A 17,314-nucleotide genomic window follows, 5' to 3' on the forward strand; every position below is an offset into this window, starting at 1 on the left:
AGACTCAGTTCCACATACTTACTATTTATAGTAAGTCACTATTCAGGGTTTCTATTTTTAGACAGGCATCCAATCACATGGAGAATAGGGAGAGTCAACTCCTGGCTCAGACGGCCTAGCAATCAGACAAGTACATCAAGAGATATTAAAGCTTAAGTGACTTAAGTGATTTATTTAATATTTTAATATTATTATAAAGTTCTAAAGTAACTTTATAATAATAAAGTCACTTTAATATAATAAAGTGCATTAAGTGAATAATTTAATGTGGGAATAAATCTTTTATCCCACATTGGCCAGGAAGGTGTTTGAGCTCTCTTAAGGAAAGAATAAAAGGAAAGGCAAGAGTTCATTCTCGGCATCCAGTTGATGAATAGTATTTTGATTGATTTTTATTGTGGAGCCTAGGGCTTTCGCAATTTTCTTCTTTGATCATAGGAAACGAAAACTTCCTATTGATAGCAATTTTGAAGGTGTGAAATAACACCTGAATTATTGCAGTTGTGGGAAAGAATACTTCAGTTCTTTCATTTGTGCAAATTCGTGAAGTTTTCTACAAGGGTTTGAAGTTTATTGTTGGAGAACATTTATAATTGGTTGTGAATCATCCTTCTTTGGCACATGGAGTTATATCATTCTTGTTGGGAGAGATTATCAACAAATTATTCAAGGTTTTAAGAGCAGATTGCAAGTTTGTTCTTGCTGCTACAGTGCGCGTGAACAGTGCGCTACAGTGCCGTGAACAGTGCGCATGAACAGTGCCGTGAACAGTGCGCTACAGTGCGGTGAACAGTGCGCTACAGTGCCGTGAACAGTGCGCGTGAACAGTGCGCTACAGTAGTTGGAGTTCTATAGAAGGGGATTTAGAAAGGTTGAACAGATATATATATTTGACAAGGGATTTGCATATGAAGAGAATCAAACCAATATACCAAGGCAGCCATTGAAATACCAGGTTTTCTATCTATGGTCATTGTATTAGAAAATCATTACTTCATTGCATCATTTTCTATTATGATTATATCATGAAATATTTGGAGGTTGCATATGTTTAATGGAGATATAATTTGCATATTCCACATTCATGGTAACATTCAACATTGATCAGCCATTTAGCTTTCATGCCAATTGTTTGCTTAAATGCCTAATGGCTGTAGGTGTACTTTGGGATGCATGACAAGTGTTTGTCTTAATGTCAACTAGCTGTACTAGTTAATTTCAGTCATTACATATGTGTGGAAAGGTCTAAAACAGCTAGTATATCATTTCTATAACAACTTTGCATTGTTAGAAGCTTTCCATAACTTCATTTGCAGCCTACAAACCCAAAGAAGACAAAGAAAGAATTCACTACAGCGGCTTCAAACATTGTATGCCAAATGTTTGACAATATTCTTTGGTGTTCAAATAAGCAAAAACAGGGTCAGATTAGCCAAGGGATATTACAGTGGTATCAGAGCGGATTCCTGCCAACCTGTTGGGTGATGGTTGCATTCAATTGGTGGGAAAATCATCCGTGTACAAATCAGTTTTGATTTGATTTTCAGTTGGGTAGTGAAAATGGGCTCCATGACAACATTGTTCAGCGATAAACAGGCACTGAAAGAACTTGAACAATCACAATACAAGCTCAGCCGAGAGTTGTTGCGTTTAGAGCAAACGCTTTCAAAGTTTGGGTTGCCTAAAAGATTCAATTCACTTCCTACCAGCAAAGGTCGAACACCACAAAACAAAGAAGAAGAAGTGATTAGCATGTTTAAGGAGTATAGCACTCTTCCTCAAAAAATTAAGAAGGAACTTCCTTTCATGAGTTACATGGATTTGCACCCGAGTCCTTGCCATAAGACAGAGTTTGCTAGGAAGAAACATCACACTATAGCTCATGAATTGTTTACACATGAAATGGATAGAGAATCTACACAGAAGGATGATACAACTCTTCATCAAAATGATTTGGTATCTTCAAATTCCTATGAAGTATGCAGAAATTTATATGATGAATTTGATAGACATGCTGATTTGATTCAAGAAGACACTAGCACAGCTTTGGGTAATGATTTATCTACATCATCCTTGCAAGAGGTGACTCAAGAAGTTTCTAATATAGAGGCTACTTCTGATTTTCATGACAGCGATGATGAAACTTTGCATGAGCATGGGACAGCAGTGTTTTCACATGTGCAAAATGATCCTATTGAATTGTCACATGAAAGTACTCAGAAATTGGGTACTAATGATGCATTGTATGTGGAGAATTCATGTCATGGTGAGTCTGATTTTCCAGAACAGACCTTTGAAAACAAGCTAGAAGATTCATATGTTGATACGGAATCCCAAGATTGTGCTTTGGATGGGCATGCAGTTACTTTGATAGTGGAGGTGTGTGAAGATACTGTCATACCAGCAACTTCTACCTTATCAGTTGAGCCATCCTTTGAGGTACAAAGCAGCAGTACCTTAGATGTTGAGGTGTGCATGGATGAAAGCACACATGATGCTGCTTATCATGTAGTGAGTGATGACGAATCAACCTCATATCATAGTGCATATTGTGAACCGGAAAACTTGTATGGGGGTCATAAGCTACAGAATCCTCATCATTTGGTTGGGCAACTAAAAGTGAATGACAATATGATTGCCACAACCATTGAGCATTTTAATGTTGCTCGTCAGATGTTGGCTACCTATGGTTGGAGTACTCCTTTGACAGATGAGCATGGTGATAGTGGTTTTTCTCTTGCAGAGATACATGCACTTCGAGAAGCAATTGGAATGATGAAACAAAATTACCTAAAACTACTTGCGGACAGGGATTTTCTTCTCGAGTGGGATTGCATTTGTTATGATGCATTGAAGGGAAAGGAGGAGCAGGTCGATGAGCTCACTCATGAGCTTGAGGTGACTATGGACTCATTGCAGAGTGCCGAGTTGGCTCTTCAAGAGTCACAGTTACAGATTGAGAAGCTTACCGAGGAGTTGAGTTTGGCACAGTCTTCACCAACTGCAGATATAATACAGTTATATACAGAGGCAGTTGATGAGGATTTTATATCCACTGGTTGTAGTGAAGATGTGGTTACATCTATCACAGATATAGGTACGAAAGTTTCAGCTGGGATGAGTACCTTGGTTGAGAGCAGTAGAGAACCACTAGTTGCATCAAGTTCTCCTGAGGTCAGTACAGTGACAGTTGATGCAGGACAGTTTACTGGTAGCTCTTGTGTCACAATGGTGGATTCTCTTGAGAGTTGTGTGGTAGTACACAACGCTACTCCGTCCTCACAGGGCATTTGTAGAGTGTCATCTAGTTGGGAGTATGGCTCCCATGTTGATTTGTTTCCATCTCCTCGAAGCAAATCTGTCACTTCATCCCATGCAGCTGATTTTGGATGCCAGCTTGTTGTTTTTCAGAATCAAAGGGATCAGCTGCTCGATTCAAGTGTTGTTAGTGATGAGCCATTGACAGAGGTTGGAGCATTTTACCGCGACTACACAGTGAGGAGTGCTCATCATTTTTCTTTTGATCCACACACAGAGGACTTGATGATGCATCCGTGTGGATTGGCTCCGAGATGCCATCCTTTGTGGGATGGGTATTCATCATCTTCAGAAGATGGGATTAGCAGTTGCGAGCGCCCGACTCAGCAGTTTATGGGGGATTACTTGCAGGGACAGCTGTCAGTTATACATCATGCTGATATGTATCCAACAGGGTTTGCTACTTCTATGTCACAAAGTTTTCTTATGGGTACATGGTTACAGGATGACTATGGTGTCAGTGGGCATGATGGTTTGGTTGGTTATCACATCCATGGGAGTTTACCGAGAGCTGTAGAGAGATATTGTGTTATAGACGCTTCCAGATATTTTTATCTCTATATGGCGAATGGATGTGGGGTTCAGTTGCTTTGGGATCCAGGAGGCGACAGGTTTGGCACAGTGTATTGGATGGGTCCCATTGGTTTGCTTCACCACTTCTGGCATGGTGAAGTTGAGATCAGAGTAGCGCAGAGGAAGTCAGAGGATATTAGGCTTGGTAGACTTCCATTCCGGGTTTGGGATCCAGGGATATTGTGCGCAACTATGTTTATGTTGGTGCTACAGGAGTCGATTAAGGATGTGTGGGACATTTCACAATTCTTCTTTTGGGCCTCCCGAGGATTGGAGTTTCTTTGCAGTGGAGATTGCTTGGGGACAAGCAATTTCAGGGAGGGCGGACTGTAATGTCCCCATTTTGCGAGCATCAGAGTTTGTAAGAATTAGCCTATCATTTGACCCTCGTAGGCTAATAATTATTGATAGAGGGCCTTGTGTGGCAGTTACTTGGTGATTTGAGACATTACTCTTCAACTGGATTCAGGTTTTGGCCTTTGCACAGGTTTTTTGACTCAGATTGGCACACTTACTATTTATAGTAAGTTACTATTTTGGGAGAGTCAGGGTTCCTATTAATAGAAAGACACCTGAGCAGAGCTTATTGGCAGTGTCAACCTTGATTGGGCCTTTGCAGCTATTTCTAGACTCAGTTCCACATACTATTTATAGTAAGTCACTATTCAGGGTTTCTATTTTTAGACAGGCATCCAATCACATGGAGAATAGGGAGAGTCGACTCCTGGCTCAGACGGCCTAGCAATCAGACAAGTACATCAAGAGATATTAAAGCTGAAGTGACTTAAGTGATTTATTTAATATTTTAATATTATTATAAAGTTCTAAAGTAACTTTATAATAATAAAGTCACTTTAATATAATAAAGTGCATTAAGTGAATAATTTAATGTGGGAATAAATCTTTTATCCCACATTGGCTAGGAAGGTGTTTGAGCTCTCTTAAGGAAAGAATAAAAGGAAAGGCAAGAGTTCATTCTCGGCATCCAGTTGATGAATAGTATTTTGATTGATTTTTATTGTGGAGCCTAGGGCTTTCGCAATTTTCTTCTTTGATCATAGGAAACGAAAACTTCCTATTGATAGCAATTTTGAAGGTGTGAAATAACACCTGAATTATTGCAGTTGTGGGAAAGAATACTTCAGTTCTTTCATTTGTGCAAATTCGTGAAGTTTTCTACAAGGGTTTGAAGTTTATTGTTGGAGAACATTTATAATTGGTTGTGAATCATCCTTCTTTGGCACATGGAGTTATATCATTCTTGTTGGGAGAGATTATCAACAAATTATTCAAGGTTTTAAGAGCAGATTGCAAGTTTGTTCTTGCTGCTACAGTGCGCGTGAACAGTGCGCTACAGTGCCGTGAACAGTGCGCATGAACAGTGCCGTGAACAGTGCGCTACAGTGCCGTGAACAGTGCGCTACAGTGCCGTGAACAGTGCGCGTGAACAGTGCGCTACAGTAGTTGGAGTTCTATAGAAGGGGATTTAGAAAGGTTGAACAGCTATATATATTTGACAAGGGATTTGCATATGAAGAGAATCAAACCAATATACCAAGGCAGCCATTGAAATACCAGGTTTTCTATCTATGGTCATTGTATTAGAAAATCATTACTTCATTGCATCATTTTCTATTATGATTATATCATGAAATATTTGGAGGTTGCATATGTTTAATGGAGATATAATTTGCATATTCCACATTCATGGTAACATTCAACATTGATCAGCCATTTAGCTTTCATGCCAATTGTTTGCTTAAATGCCTAATGGCTGTAGGTGTACTTTGGGATGCATGACAAGTGTTTGTCTTAATGTCAACTAGCTGTACTAGTTAATTTCAGTCATTACATATGTGTGGAAAGGTCTAAAACAGCTAGTATATCATTTCTATAACAACTTTGCATTGTTAGAAGCTTTCCATAACTTCATTTGCAGCCTACAAACCCAAAGAAGACAAAGAAAGAATTCACTACAGCGGCTTCAAACATTGTATGCCAAATGTTTGACAATATTCCTTGGTGTTCAAATAAGCAAAAACAGGGTCAGATTAGCCAAGGGATATTACACATTGGTCTGGCTATTATCCTTTAGAAGACGTTCTTGTAGATCTCCCCCCCATGGAAGTGATAATGAATGCCCGCCTTCTTATATTTTGTTATTGAAATCACTGACTCCTACCTATCCATCATCGCCTCCCTTTTTAATACTAATCGCATCTCTTCACGTCCCTTGTAATCACTGATAACTACTTAATCACAATTGCTGCTACTTAATATGAATCCCTAGTTTATTGATCTCTGTTATTTTTGATGATTAATCGCCTCCTTGAATTAACTAACAATATCTATAAGAATTGTAATTGATAGTTACAATATTTCTCTTAATCGATTAATGATACTTATCTATCATCTTCTTTGTTATTACTTAACCCATCAATGCCTGATAATAGTTAATCAATTCCTTTCCATTATACCGCTAATCTATAGTGATTATTCTTTTGTCATTTTCTGATCGCTAATGGAGATATCACTGATTATTATCTTTATTATTAGATGCTAAAGTCTTACTTATGATACTTTGTACCTGGCCACTATATTGTATTAAATATTAGTCTTTGATAATCTTACTCGATACTATTTGCCTTGTGTAATAAGCAAAGGTCTCAATACAATCGTTGCTTTGAGCCAAGTGAGATTTAATTTAGTATTGCTTCTTTAGTCACCGCTGGCATATAATTTCATGTGTAATCGCTAGCATTCCTTTGAAGTAGCTAATATAAAGATATATTGTTGCAAGGGAGACCATTCTGATATGCGTCAGATCTGGTCTGCCCAAAGTTTACCATTTGATATGCTAGTAGCAGCAATCAATCTCAAGGAACCTGTGTGTTGGGAACTTTTTATTTGTGTTTTGTCAATAATATAATATTGTAAGATTTATATTATTATTTGATAAATATGAAATTAATATTAATATTTAATAAATATAAATTATATATTAAATCTTTTTTATTATTATTAGGATTTTATTTAGTTTATTCTATTAATTTATTTGGTTATATATTTATATTTTATATTTTAATTGTATTATTATTTATTATTAAATTCTATTTTAGAGCGGGCATTATCATGTTTGTTTAGATGGGAACATCACACCACCTATCTCTGAAAGGACTCTATTGCAGAGTGAAAATCTTTTTGTTATCTTTGGGAAAGGAGAACAGGAATTTGCATTCACCACTATTTCAAGGAAGAGAATACCATCTATAGTGTAAAGTGTAATTCTTCCATGTTCTACATTTTGAGTAAGGGGAGAGGAAGGCAAGCATTGATAGAAAACATCACATTGGTTCTTACATAGTCAATAGCTGATCTTTTAATTGTCCTTCCAGGTTGTTTGGTTTAATAAAAATTAAATGGTAAATATGTGGGCTAATAAAAATCAAATGGAAGCCACGCTTCATACTAATTTGATCACAATTAACCAATATGATGAAGCTGAAATAGAAGGCATTGTGACACCAAGAGAAATTAGGGAAGTGAATCACATTTTCTCATATAAAATAAAGGAACCATGAAAAACACCTTTGCAGTTCTAAAGAATGAGCCTTTTCAATTAAGGGTGTAGAGTGAGAACCATGATAAGTAATGTATTCAAGAAAAATATGAGTTGGAAAAATGAAACACTATGATTGAGGAATTACAACAAAATGTGAATGAAGATAGATGCTCATGGGATGCTTGTAAGACAGATGTGCATGGAGAAATTGAAAAGCTGCAAAATAAGCTTGATTCTACAATTAATAAAAGAAAGGTGTTGAAACTAAAACATAAGGAACTATGCACCAAAGATAGAAATGATAAAAATGAATCGTGAAAATGCAATAAAGGGGACGGGAAATTAAATGAAAAGATGGCGGAGGATCAGAGAATATGGGTTTCTAGTAGGGTGGATTTAGAAGAAAAATTTGTCGAACTGTAAACTGAGCTTAATGATTCAAGAGTATTGAGCCAAGGACATGAAGAAATACGCACAAAGCTAAGACAAGAAACACATCAAAAGAGTTTAATGATATAAATAAGGTATTACAAGAGAAAATGATTGACAATGGGTTTTTGTTTGATGCTTGTAAGGTGAAGTGAGAAGGAAGAATTGCAGGGCTGCAAGATGTCTTTTTGTTTCTTCTCTCCAAGGATGAGATTAAACTGTCTTAAATTACGAACCTTGCAAACTACCAACTCTTGGTTTTGTTATTGAGAGTTATTGGGAAATACCAATACATAAGCTCAAAGAATACTGGACAATAAATTGTCCTCACTCTTTAGATGTGGGCATCAACCTTATGATATGAAAAGATTATATTGGCAGGTTGGCAAGTACATTAAAATACTCTTAAGAGGCATCATGGTAGTACAAAGTTAGATATAACCAAGATAATGAGAAAAACATCACGGTGTAGAATTTCATATTCCTAATTATATTAGTGTGTCGCAGTAGAAGCTAATTAAATCAAAGGAGGATCTAGGGATTGCAAATCTGCAAGGTTGATTTGGGATCTTGGTATTGGCAAAACTGGTTTAGTTTGATAGATTAAAATTGACAGTGCTTGAGGACAAGCAATTTTTGGGACGGGCAGACTATAATGTTCTGTTTTCAAAATAACCAATTTACATTTTTAGAAATTTGCTCAGCAAACTGAAACACGGTTTTCTAAGACATTCACCCAAGACAAGATGGTAACTCACTAATGCATAAACTAGTCACAAGGAAGGTAATTAAAGGATATTTAAAAATGGCACCTAAACTAAGATATCTGTGATTGGGCATATGAAGGGTTGTGTTTGTTGAAGAAATGAGATATATATAAGGGATATTATTTCAATGAGGGGAGGCATCAATTGGGAAAAATTATATATATTTATTTATTACTTCTTTGAGTATAAACCAGTACACTTCAGTCTAAGGATGAAACCCCTAATGATCATATCATTATACAATTAAGGATGAAAACCCTTAATTGCCATTGCTGAGTTAGGGACAAGAACCTCTGATTCATGCAGATCTGAAGTGATTTCAAAGTAGACATACAAGAGGAAATCAATCATAACTATCGAAGGAAAATTATAGCAGAAAATAATAAATTCATAATTTTAGTCAGTCATATTACTAATTTAATGCAATTATCATTTTGAGTAAGGATTATTGTTTTAGGGCAACAATTAGAACTATTCTAGAAAGGGACATTACAGGGCTTTAGTAGATGGCTTGGGAAAGCACTTCACTTTTCCTTTCCTTAGGGCCCCTAAAACCCTTGGTCAAGCTTGTGCTCACCATCCCTCACAATTTCTTGAGCACAATTTTTAGAGTCCACGATATCATATGATATTTTTTACATTATTATCTGAATGGCCTTGGTTTTTGGTGTGTGTTTTTATAGCCCTTCTCTTCCTTTTTCCCAAGGTGGGGTTCACAAAATCCTCAAAATCCATAATCTCCATGTCCAAATGAAATTTTGGATTATTCTCACTAACATGGGAACCATCAAAGCCAAAGTTAGTTGTCATATACTTATCATCCTCTTTATCAAAAGCACTTTGTGAGAGTTGTGAATTATAAGATGAAGTGTCATGATAATTCACCTCCCTACGAACCTTACCCTCCTATCCTTACTACTCGTCATTGCGATTTTGGGATTGGGGTGGAAGGCCTTCATACGACAATAAGCTAAGTTGCCGGTTCAGGTTCGGGCACTAGTTCGAGTTCGAGCACCGGTTCGGTTTCGGGTTTGAGAACCCGGTTCATTGGTTTGACAAAATTTTGAAAGAGTATTTGGGTTCGTTAGTAACAAAACAACATAAAAATATATATTATAAAATGTATTATTATATAATTTAAATATATGAATATTCAATATATATAATATAATATCAAGGTTATCGAGAGACGGGGGTACTTGGAGATGTTGGAGATTGGTACTGGTACTGGTATGACTAAATTTTAAAAAATAGGAAATGGGGGTACTTCAAGGCGCCAATTTTTTTAAATATAATTTAATAATTTCTAGAAAATATCATGGCATAGAACTTTGAAAACAAGAATACTGGTTAACGTTAAATTTAAAATTGAACAAAAATTGAAATTAAAATTGGTTATAATACTAGTACCATAGCCAATCTATGTGGCCTGTGCATAGGGAAGTTTCTAGAGACGTTTCTGGTACCGAAGACGTGTCTTCACCTCTGGAACGCGTCTCAAGGGGTAGGAGACAAGTCTCCTAGTAACGTAGTATAATATATAAATATAAATGTTGTTAATAAAATATAAAAACATTAATTCATACATGTTTGACATTCTCACATAAACTATATGAGTGAAATATAAAAACATTAATTCACACAGTGGGGATAAATGAAATACTCGCAGATGAGATGCACAAATCGTAGGCACTTGGTGGTAAAACACAAGAACACAGGGAAACGTTAAAATGCAAACCCTAAAAAATGCTGGCCATTTTTAAGCTTTTCCAAGCCATGACAGAGCAATAGGAATTTCAAAATTTGCTTCGCCAACATTCACGGAGACAAATTGACAGATTGATTGAACCCAAAGGCATAGCGGCTTTGAACCTGGACTCGAATCGAACTGGATCGAGACCAGGGGAAGAACCCAGTAACTTAGACAATAAGGAATATGAGCCCTTGGTGTAAGGGAGTAAAGCCAAGGGCTTGTTTACATTCTTTAATTGAAGTCTCAAGGGATGAGAGAAGATAAAAGAGAAAGGAGACCTTCAAATATGCCTAAAATGATTTAGTAGTACAAAGTGACAATTGTAACAAATTTAATCTTCCCTCTAGAGTCATCTACCTCATTAAACAGTGTGCCACTTCCCTAAGCCAGCTTAAGAAAGTTTCTATCATGCCCAAAATGTAGTTTAACTAGGTCTTTGCTAGGCTTTAGAAAGGACTTTAATGCATCCTCACACACCTTTCTATCTTTGTAAACTTTCTCTTTCTGTGGAAAGACTAGTCATTTGTGCTATAAACTCTTTAGTAATATGGCATTTAGTGCCCTATAGTGACACCATCTTGTCCTTCTAGCCTTCAGCACAAGCTTTGGCGATAGTTATGTCATGCTCTTGAAGCCTTACTAAGTTTGATATCAACCCACCCTTTTCTAGGATTCTCTAGACAGTTTTGTTCTTATGAATGTCATTGCATGAAGAGGGCTCCATATGGTTCACGTCCCCTCTCATTTTGTGAATAACATAGTCAGTTTTTCCTCTACCCCACTGAAACAAGTACTTATATGCATAGAGCAAGTAAAGAATGTAGAAAGCTCTAGAAATCAAGCTCATAACTAAGTACATATAATAATTGCAGATTATGTGAGTACCCATAACTTAACATGTCATGAGTCTTCCTCATCGGGTGCAATCTATCCTTTCGTTGTTCCTTTTTGAAAATGCTTATAGCCTATGTGAGAACAATGGCAGTGCCATTGCACTTTAACTTCCCATTATTGTGAACTACCCAATTTGCAAAAGAATCTGTGCACTCCTTGCTGTTTTTAAGCACATGTTGGTAGCAAGTTTCATCAAAATTATTACTAAGAAAAGTGGTGTCTCTGATGAATTTGTCTATAGTCTAGCTATGACTTTGGGTTCGTTGGAGGCATTTTATAATGTTCTATGAATCCCCCTCAACGATGAGTTTTTTGATACAAGCTTGGGAGGCCAAAAGGATAGCATTGAAAGTCGCAGCTGCTTCGGCGCAATGTTTGGATTGAAGATCTATGTTGGATTTCCTTTTTCTGCTCCATTGAAGTTCACTTTCCTCCAATTAAAAGGAGGGGAAGGGGGTCCAGACCACATTAGATCTTGAAATTTTTGACTTCGTCAGAGAGGTGGAGATATTGAAGTTAAGGCTCCAAGCCTTAGAGATAACCCCATCCAAGTTAGAAACCTCTAATGATCCACCTTTTACCAAATCTTTAGCTTTTAACAAAAAAATTGATTAGAAATCCTAATAGCAGCTACTTCTCTTACCTTAGGAGATCCTGTTGTTTCTTTCTTTCCAAATGCCCCAAGCAACATGTGGGAGAGAAAGGGACCATAAGATCCTTAGAGAAGGAATTCGAAATGGGGGAGCCCACTGCTTTGATACAACTTGGATAGAATTTTTTAAGGCCCATTTAACATTGAAAAGGGAGTGAATGAATGCCCAAACCTTCTAGAGAAGTTGTATTCCAACATCACATGAGTAATACATTCTTCCTCCCTTTAGTAGAGGACCAAAGACTCAAATCCTGAAGCCACAGAATAAACACCATTTAGAGATCTCTTCCATATTAATTCATCCCTGCAAGGAGCTTGGGGAATGTAAATCTCTAAAAGAAGGTATGGTTGAAAGGGACTTCAAAACTTTGAGATATTCCTTCACTTTGATATAATCTCTAACTTTGCTGCCCATTTCTTTTACAAGGTTCAACAATGGGGTCAGTCCAGTCACAGTTGCTCAGAGTGGTGTCCAAAATCCAAGTATCCTCTCAAAATTTTATAACAGCCCCATCTTTGAGATTACATTTTGTCCCTTTGTTAATTAAGAATCTGGAAGCCATCATGTTTTCCCAAACACATGAACCAAGAGGAAGATTGTTACCTGTTAAGCTCTTGAAAACATTCTCGTTTTGGTAGAGGTACATACTTGTTATGATATCAGCCTACTTCCGCTCAAACAACAACTTCCACATAATTTCAGCATTGAGGGCTAAATTGAACTGTTTTATCTTTCAAATCCCTAACCTTTCAATTTTGATCTGCAAATGGAAACCTAAGCCACTAGAGGGAGTCTTTTTCTTTCTTTGATCCCTGGCCAAAGGAACTTTCTGTGGATTTAGTCGATTCTATCAGCCACCTTTGTAGGGACTCTCAAAATGCTCATGCTGTAGACAATGAGATTTTGAAGTGGCACAGTGATCGTCTGGAGTTTGCTAGCTTGGCAAAGAAGGGTTCCCATCCATCCAACTAACTTTTTCTGAAATCTTTTAACCTTTTCATTCCTAGGAAATTTAACACCAAACCATGAAATAGAGGCAAGGCAAGGTATCTAGAAGGAAGCATATCAATTCAACACCCTAGGATGTGAGCAATTTTCTATTGTCTAGGAAAAGGGGTATTCATAAAAAGGATAGTACTCTTTTGATCACTATAGGTGAATGGTCAGAGTCTATTTTAGTTAGTGTTGACAATGAACAATAGTATTAGGACAACAAATCATAGGAGATTAAGGCATGATCCAATTTGACGTGAATGAGAGAAGAGTCAACCCTTGTTAGACCAGGTGAAATCAGCATCTATCATCTTTAGATCCACAAGTAAACCATCATTGATAATTTCCGCCAAGTCATCTCTACTTTCCTTTGAAATCTGAAATCCCCCTTTATTTTCCTTATCTCTCAATGAGGTATTGATGTAGGAGCATCCCCGGTTGATGAGCAATCTTGCATCAACCAAAAATATTTCCTTTCAGTTTTGTTCTTGTCTAGTTCTTTATGTAGTTTTTTGTGTTCTTATCGGTTGGTACCAATAGTTGCTTTCTTTTCGTGGCAGATCTTATTTTCGGTTTCCAGGCTGGTTCATGTGCTTAATTCCATATTTTCAGTTAATTTGGGTTCTTTTCTGGTCAGTTATCGCTTCCGGTTGACTGTTTCTGGGTTCCGGGACAGTTCTTGTGCTTACCGGTTGGTTTTCCTTCATTACCGGCGCGATTCTTGGCGTGTGGATCTATTTTGGGTCTTGTCCGATGTTCTTTGGCATGTGGCCAGCCTTCTTGCTGAACCGCACCTCTTGGTTGTTATTTTCCGGAAAGATTTCTTTAATTCTTAGGTCTGACCTAGTTACACGTTTCATTTTCTTGCATTGGTAAATGTAATCTTATAAGGCCGACCCGGATATGTTCCGGTGGGTATAAAAATGACATTATGTAATCATTTGTAGGGGCAGAGGAAGTAGAATTGAGAATAAGGATTGAGATTCGCATTTTGTGATCCGGTTGATTCTTAGAGTCTCGGTTGGATTGTATCTGGCTAATAGCCTGCATGTAACCGGTTAACTATCGGATGTTCTTTGATGATTATATGATGATAATCGGATGGTTGCCAAAAGTTCTAAAGCAATAATATGATCTGTTTATGTAATCTTGTTATGTTTTCTTGCTGCTTTCGTTGTTTTACTCTTGCTGCATAAGCCGGTTGATTCTCTTTGAGGGGTTTACAGGTTATGACTGCATCAGGTATTAAAATTTCCCATTACCAACCATTTAACATTCCAATGAAATCTCCCAATGGTCCATTTTCTTACACTTAAAGCAAGCGAAAGGGGAGGATTCAATTCAACATGTTTCCACTCCCCTAGATTTGATAAGAAAGAAACTTGGGAGGGGAGAAAGGTGTCCTATATAATACAAACATAAATCCTTGCAAAAGCAGGCCTCTTCCTAGAACTTGTCATATGATCAATAGCAAGAAGTTGCCTAAAGGTGTTGGCAATCCCCCGAAACACTTCTCATCCCAAAATTCCATTGGAAGACCAGACACTCTGATCCAAATTGGGGCCATTTTAAAGGTTTTTCAAGAAGGATCAAACCTAGTTGACCATTTCTTGAGGGCTAGGGAAGCTTTTCCAAAAAACCAATGACCCCTAGTCAGAATGTTTATCAGATCCTCCTCACATGCAAAACAGAAAGAGGAAAATCCTTTTGGCATTGGAGCTTCATCCAACTGACCTTTCGAGCACCATCCAGTCCTGGAACAACTTAATGTTCAGATGAGGGCCCATAAATTTAGCAGCAAGAGTTAAATCCATTTTAGGGAACCCTCTATTCACAATGTAGTTAGGAGTGCTAATAGAAAATTCACCTCTCGTAGGATTCGAAATCATTGACATATGGGAGGAATTACTTTTCCTTGCAAATTGGATCCAGAAAAGATAACCTTTATAGCCCAAGAAAGAGATGGACCCACCTTGATCTTGAAAGGAACACCCAGGATTGCCCAAAGTCATTAGGGAGAATCCCAACAGGGATGCTGATTATCTTGATGGGCAAATTCTCCACTGGCATCCGACTATTACCATCCTTCTTAGAACCTCCCTGATCCACCTCCATGGTAAGAATGCCCACCACTATTGAGGCCCACCTTGTAAGACACCGTCTGTTTTGTCCTTCAGATCAGAAATCTGGGTTGAAGCATCACCCTTCCCTGATCCTTCCACAGAACTGCTTTCCTGCCTTGCCCCTATTCAGAAATCCATGAAGAGATCCTAATTAGTTTCACACCGTCTGTTTTGTCCTTCAGATCAGAAATCTGGGTTGAAGCATCACCCTTCCCTGATCCTTCCACAGAACTGCTTCCCTACCTTGCCCCTATTCAGAAATCCATGAAGAGATCCTGATTAGTTTCCTGTTATTAGAGCAATCGGATAACTATTGAATTGCATATAAAAGTCATTCCATAGTTTACAAATGGATCACTGTGGCAGATGTTCTTTTGGATGTCACTGATGAAGTTATTGATACATTATTTGTAATGTGTGCAATGATTTCACCCATGTATATCAATATAGCTTCAGAGATTGCAAGGGTAAAGGAACTCAAAATGTGCTGGATGACAAGACATGAATTTCCACTCATGTTCCTGTATTTAAGTGTTCTTTGTATAAAATGCAAGCTACACTCTGACACGCTTGTTCATGTTATGCTATAAAGTTTAATACTGGCTTTTTCATTCAGCTCTTTTTAAGTTTTTGCATTTCATATATATAGTCTGAGGACCAATACTATGTTGCTATGACGTTTCTCTTTTACGAAAGGAAGATGGTGAAAATAACAAAATTGCATTGCGTGTTCTCTTTGGGTATTCTCTATTTCTGTTAGTTGTCATGTCAAATGGTGGATAAATCTCATTGCTGCAGGTCTTTGTTGCCAATCCTAATAAACCGCCTGCCATATGTTCACTACTATATAAGAACCGTGAAAAATTGCTGACGTTTTTGGAAAGTCTCCACTTCGGCAGAGGTGAATCAAATTTCTAACATTCATCCATTTTAAGGACTGGCAAATTCAATCATAAATATACTGTTTTGCATAATTTTTCTGAATTTGTTCTTGTTATTGTACATATTTATGTTATTGCAGAAGATGAGCAATTCGAAGAGGAGAAAATCATTGTCATGAAGGAAATTAAAGGACTGCAGGCTCCCATTGACAGGCACTAGATACATGCTTCATTTCCTTTGTTTTCTGAATTGCTTCCAACCAAGTGGCATCTTTGCAATTGCTTATTAAGCCAGTGGCAGAAGGTGAACGTTAAGTACCACCATATGTCAGTGATTGCATCTGATATGTCTAATTTTTTCTTATGCTTCATTAATGTTTTACCCTCTTTTGCTTAGAGGATAATCAAGCATTTGGATTAAAAGACATGATATTAATTCAGTATTCAATGCTCCCATTTGTGTGTAGGCCTTCTACTTCATGATTCTTATATTGGCAGGTATTATCTGAGGCTTCTAGCAAAGACATTTGGCAAGTATGACAGATATGCATCAGGCATCTTCTACTATTTTTCTAGCCTAGGTTTGTAAGAGCACTCTGATTTAGATGTATATTAGATTCTTTATTTTGTTCAAACGTTGTTCCTTTGAGAAAGACAAGTGCTTTGGCTCTTGTAGGTATGTTTCATGTCATTAATTCTATATGCATGTTTCTCAAGCTATATTCTTCATTTTTGCTCCTACATCAACTCAAGTTTTATCTATATCTGATACTTAGTTAAATTCATTCACTACATAGTACATATAACATGTAAAACCTTGATATTGTAGTTGTATGTCAAGTTGAATCGCATCACAAACCTACAATACAAAGTGGTAGAAGTGTCATAGTTGTGTATAATTCAAGTTTAATGTATCATGAGCATGATTGTTGATGGTTACTCAGTGACAACTGCACAAGGAATCATGATATGGAGTCTTGTGAGCTCGCTCCACCCACTTAACAACTTGTTTGATCCTGTTTTATTGGTTTGGTTTTATATTGCAATTTTTCTTGGACAGATCATGCAGAATACATATGCATGCACAGGTGTGTGGGTACATATGAATGTGTGCAGTTGGCTTAGTAATAACAGTGATCTGTGTCTCCTTCTAATGAGACTCAATAAAAAAGCAACCATTGCTCACATGCATCACTATATGGTAAATACGAGAACATTATAAATCAAGATACAAAATTGTTGACCTACCACATCTTATGATTCGAACCAACTCTAGCTAGTGATGAAGGTATATAGCATGTTGGCGCTCCACACACCTATGTTCCATGACATATACAAATTAGATTCTCTATGTGAAACTGCTTTAAT

The 17,314-nt window shown here is 37.2% G+C and overlaps 1 protein-coding gene across 2 annotated transcripts in view; it reads left to right on the top strand.

The window, feature by feature from the left end:
- LOC131060109 (uncharacterized) overlaps positions 1–16,693 on the top strand; it is a 125,844-nt gene extending 109,151 nt beyond the window's left edge. The window contains exons 10-12 of one of the 2 annotated variants that reach the window (XM_057993224.2): positions 15,864–15,966; positions 16,087–16,250; positions 16,414–16,693. In XM_057993224.2, coding sequence (XP_057849207.1) covers positions 15,864–15,966; positions 16,087–16,166 — 183 coding nt within the window. In that variant the 3' untranslated portion in view covers positions 16,167–16,250; positions 16,414–16,693. The remainder of the gene's footprint in view (positions 1–15,863; positions 15,967–16,086; positions 16,251–16,413) is intronic. The other variant, XM_057993217.2, reaches the window with a different exon arrangement.
- The last annotated feature ends 621 nt before the right edge of the window (positions 16,694–17,314 follow it).

The sequence above is a fragment of the Cryptomeria japonica genome, chromosome 1 (genome assembly GCF_030272615.1).
Source record: "Cryptomeria japonica chromosome 1, Sugi_1.0, whole genome shotgun sequence".
NCBI lineage: Eukaryota > Viridiplantae > Streptophyta > Pinopsida > Cupressales > Cupressaceae > Cryptomeria > Cryptomeria japonica.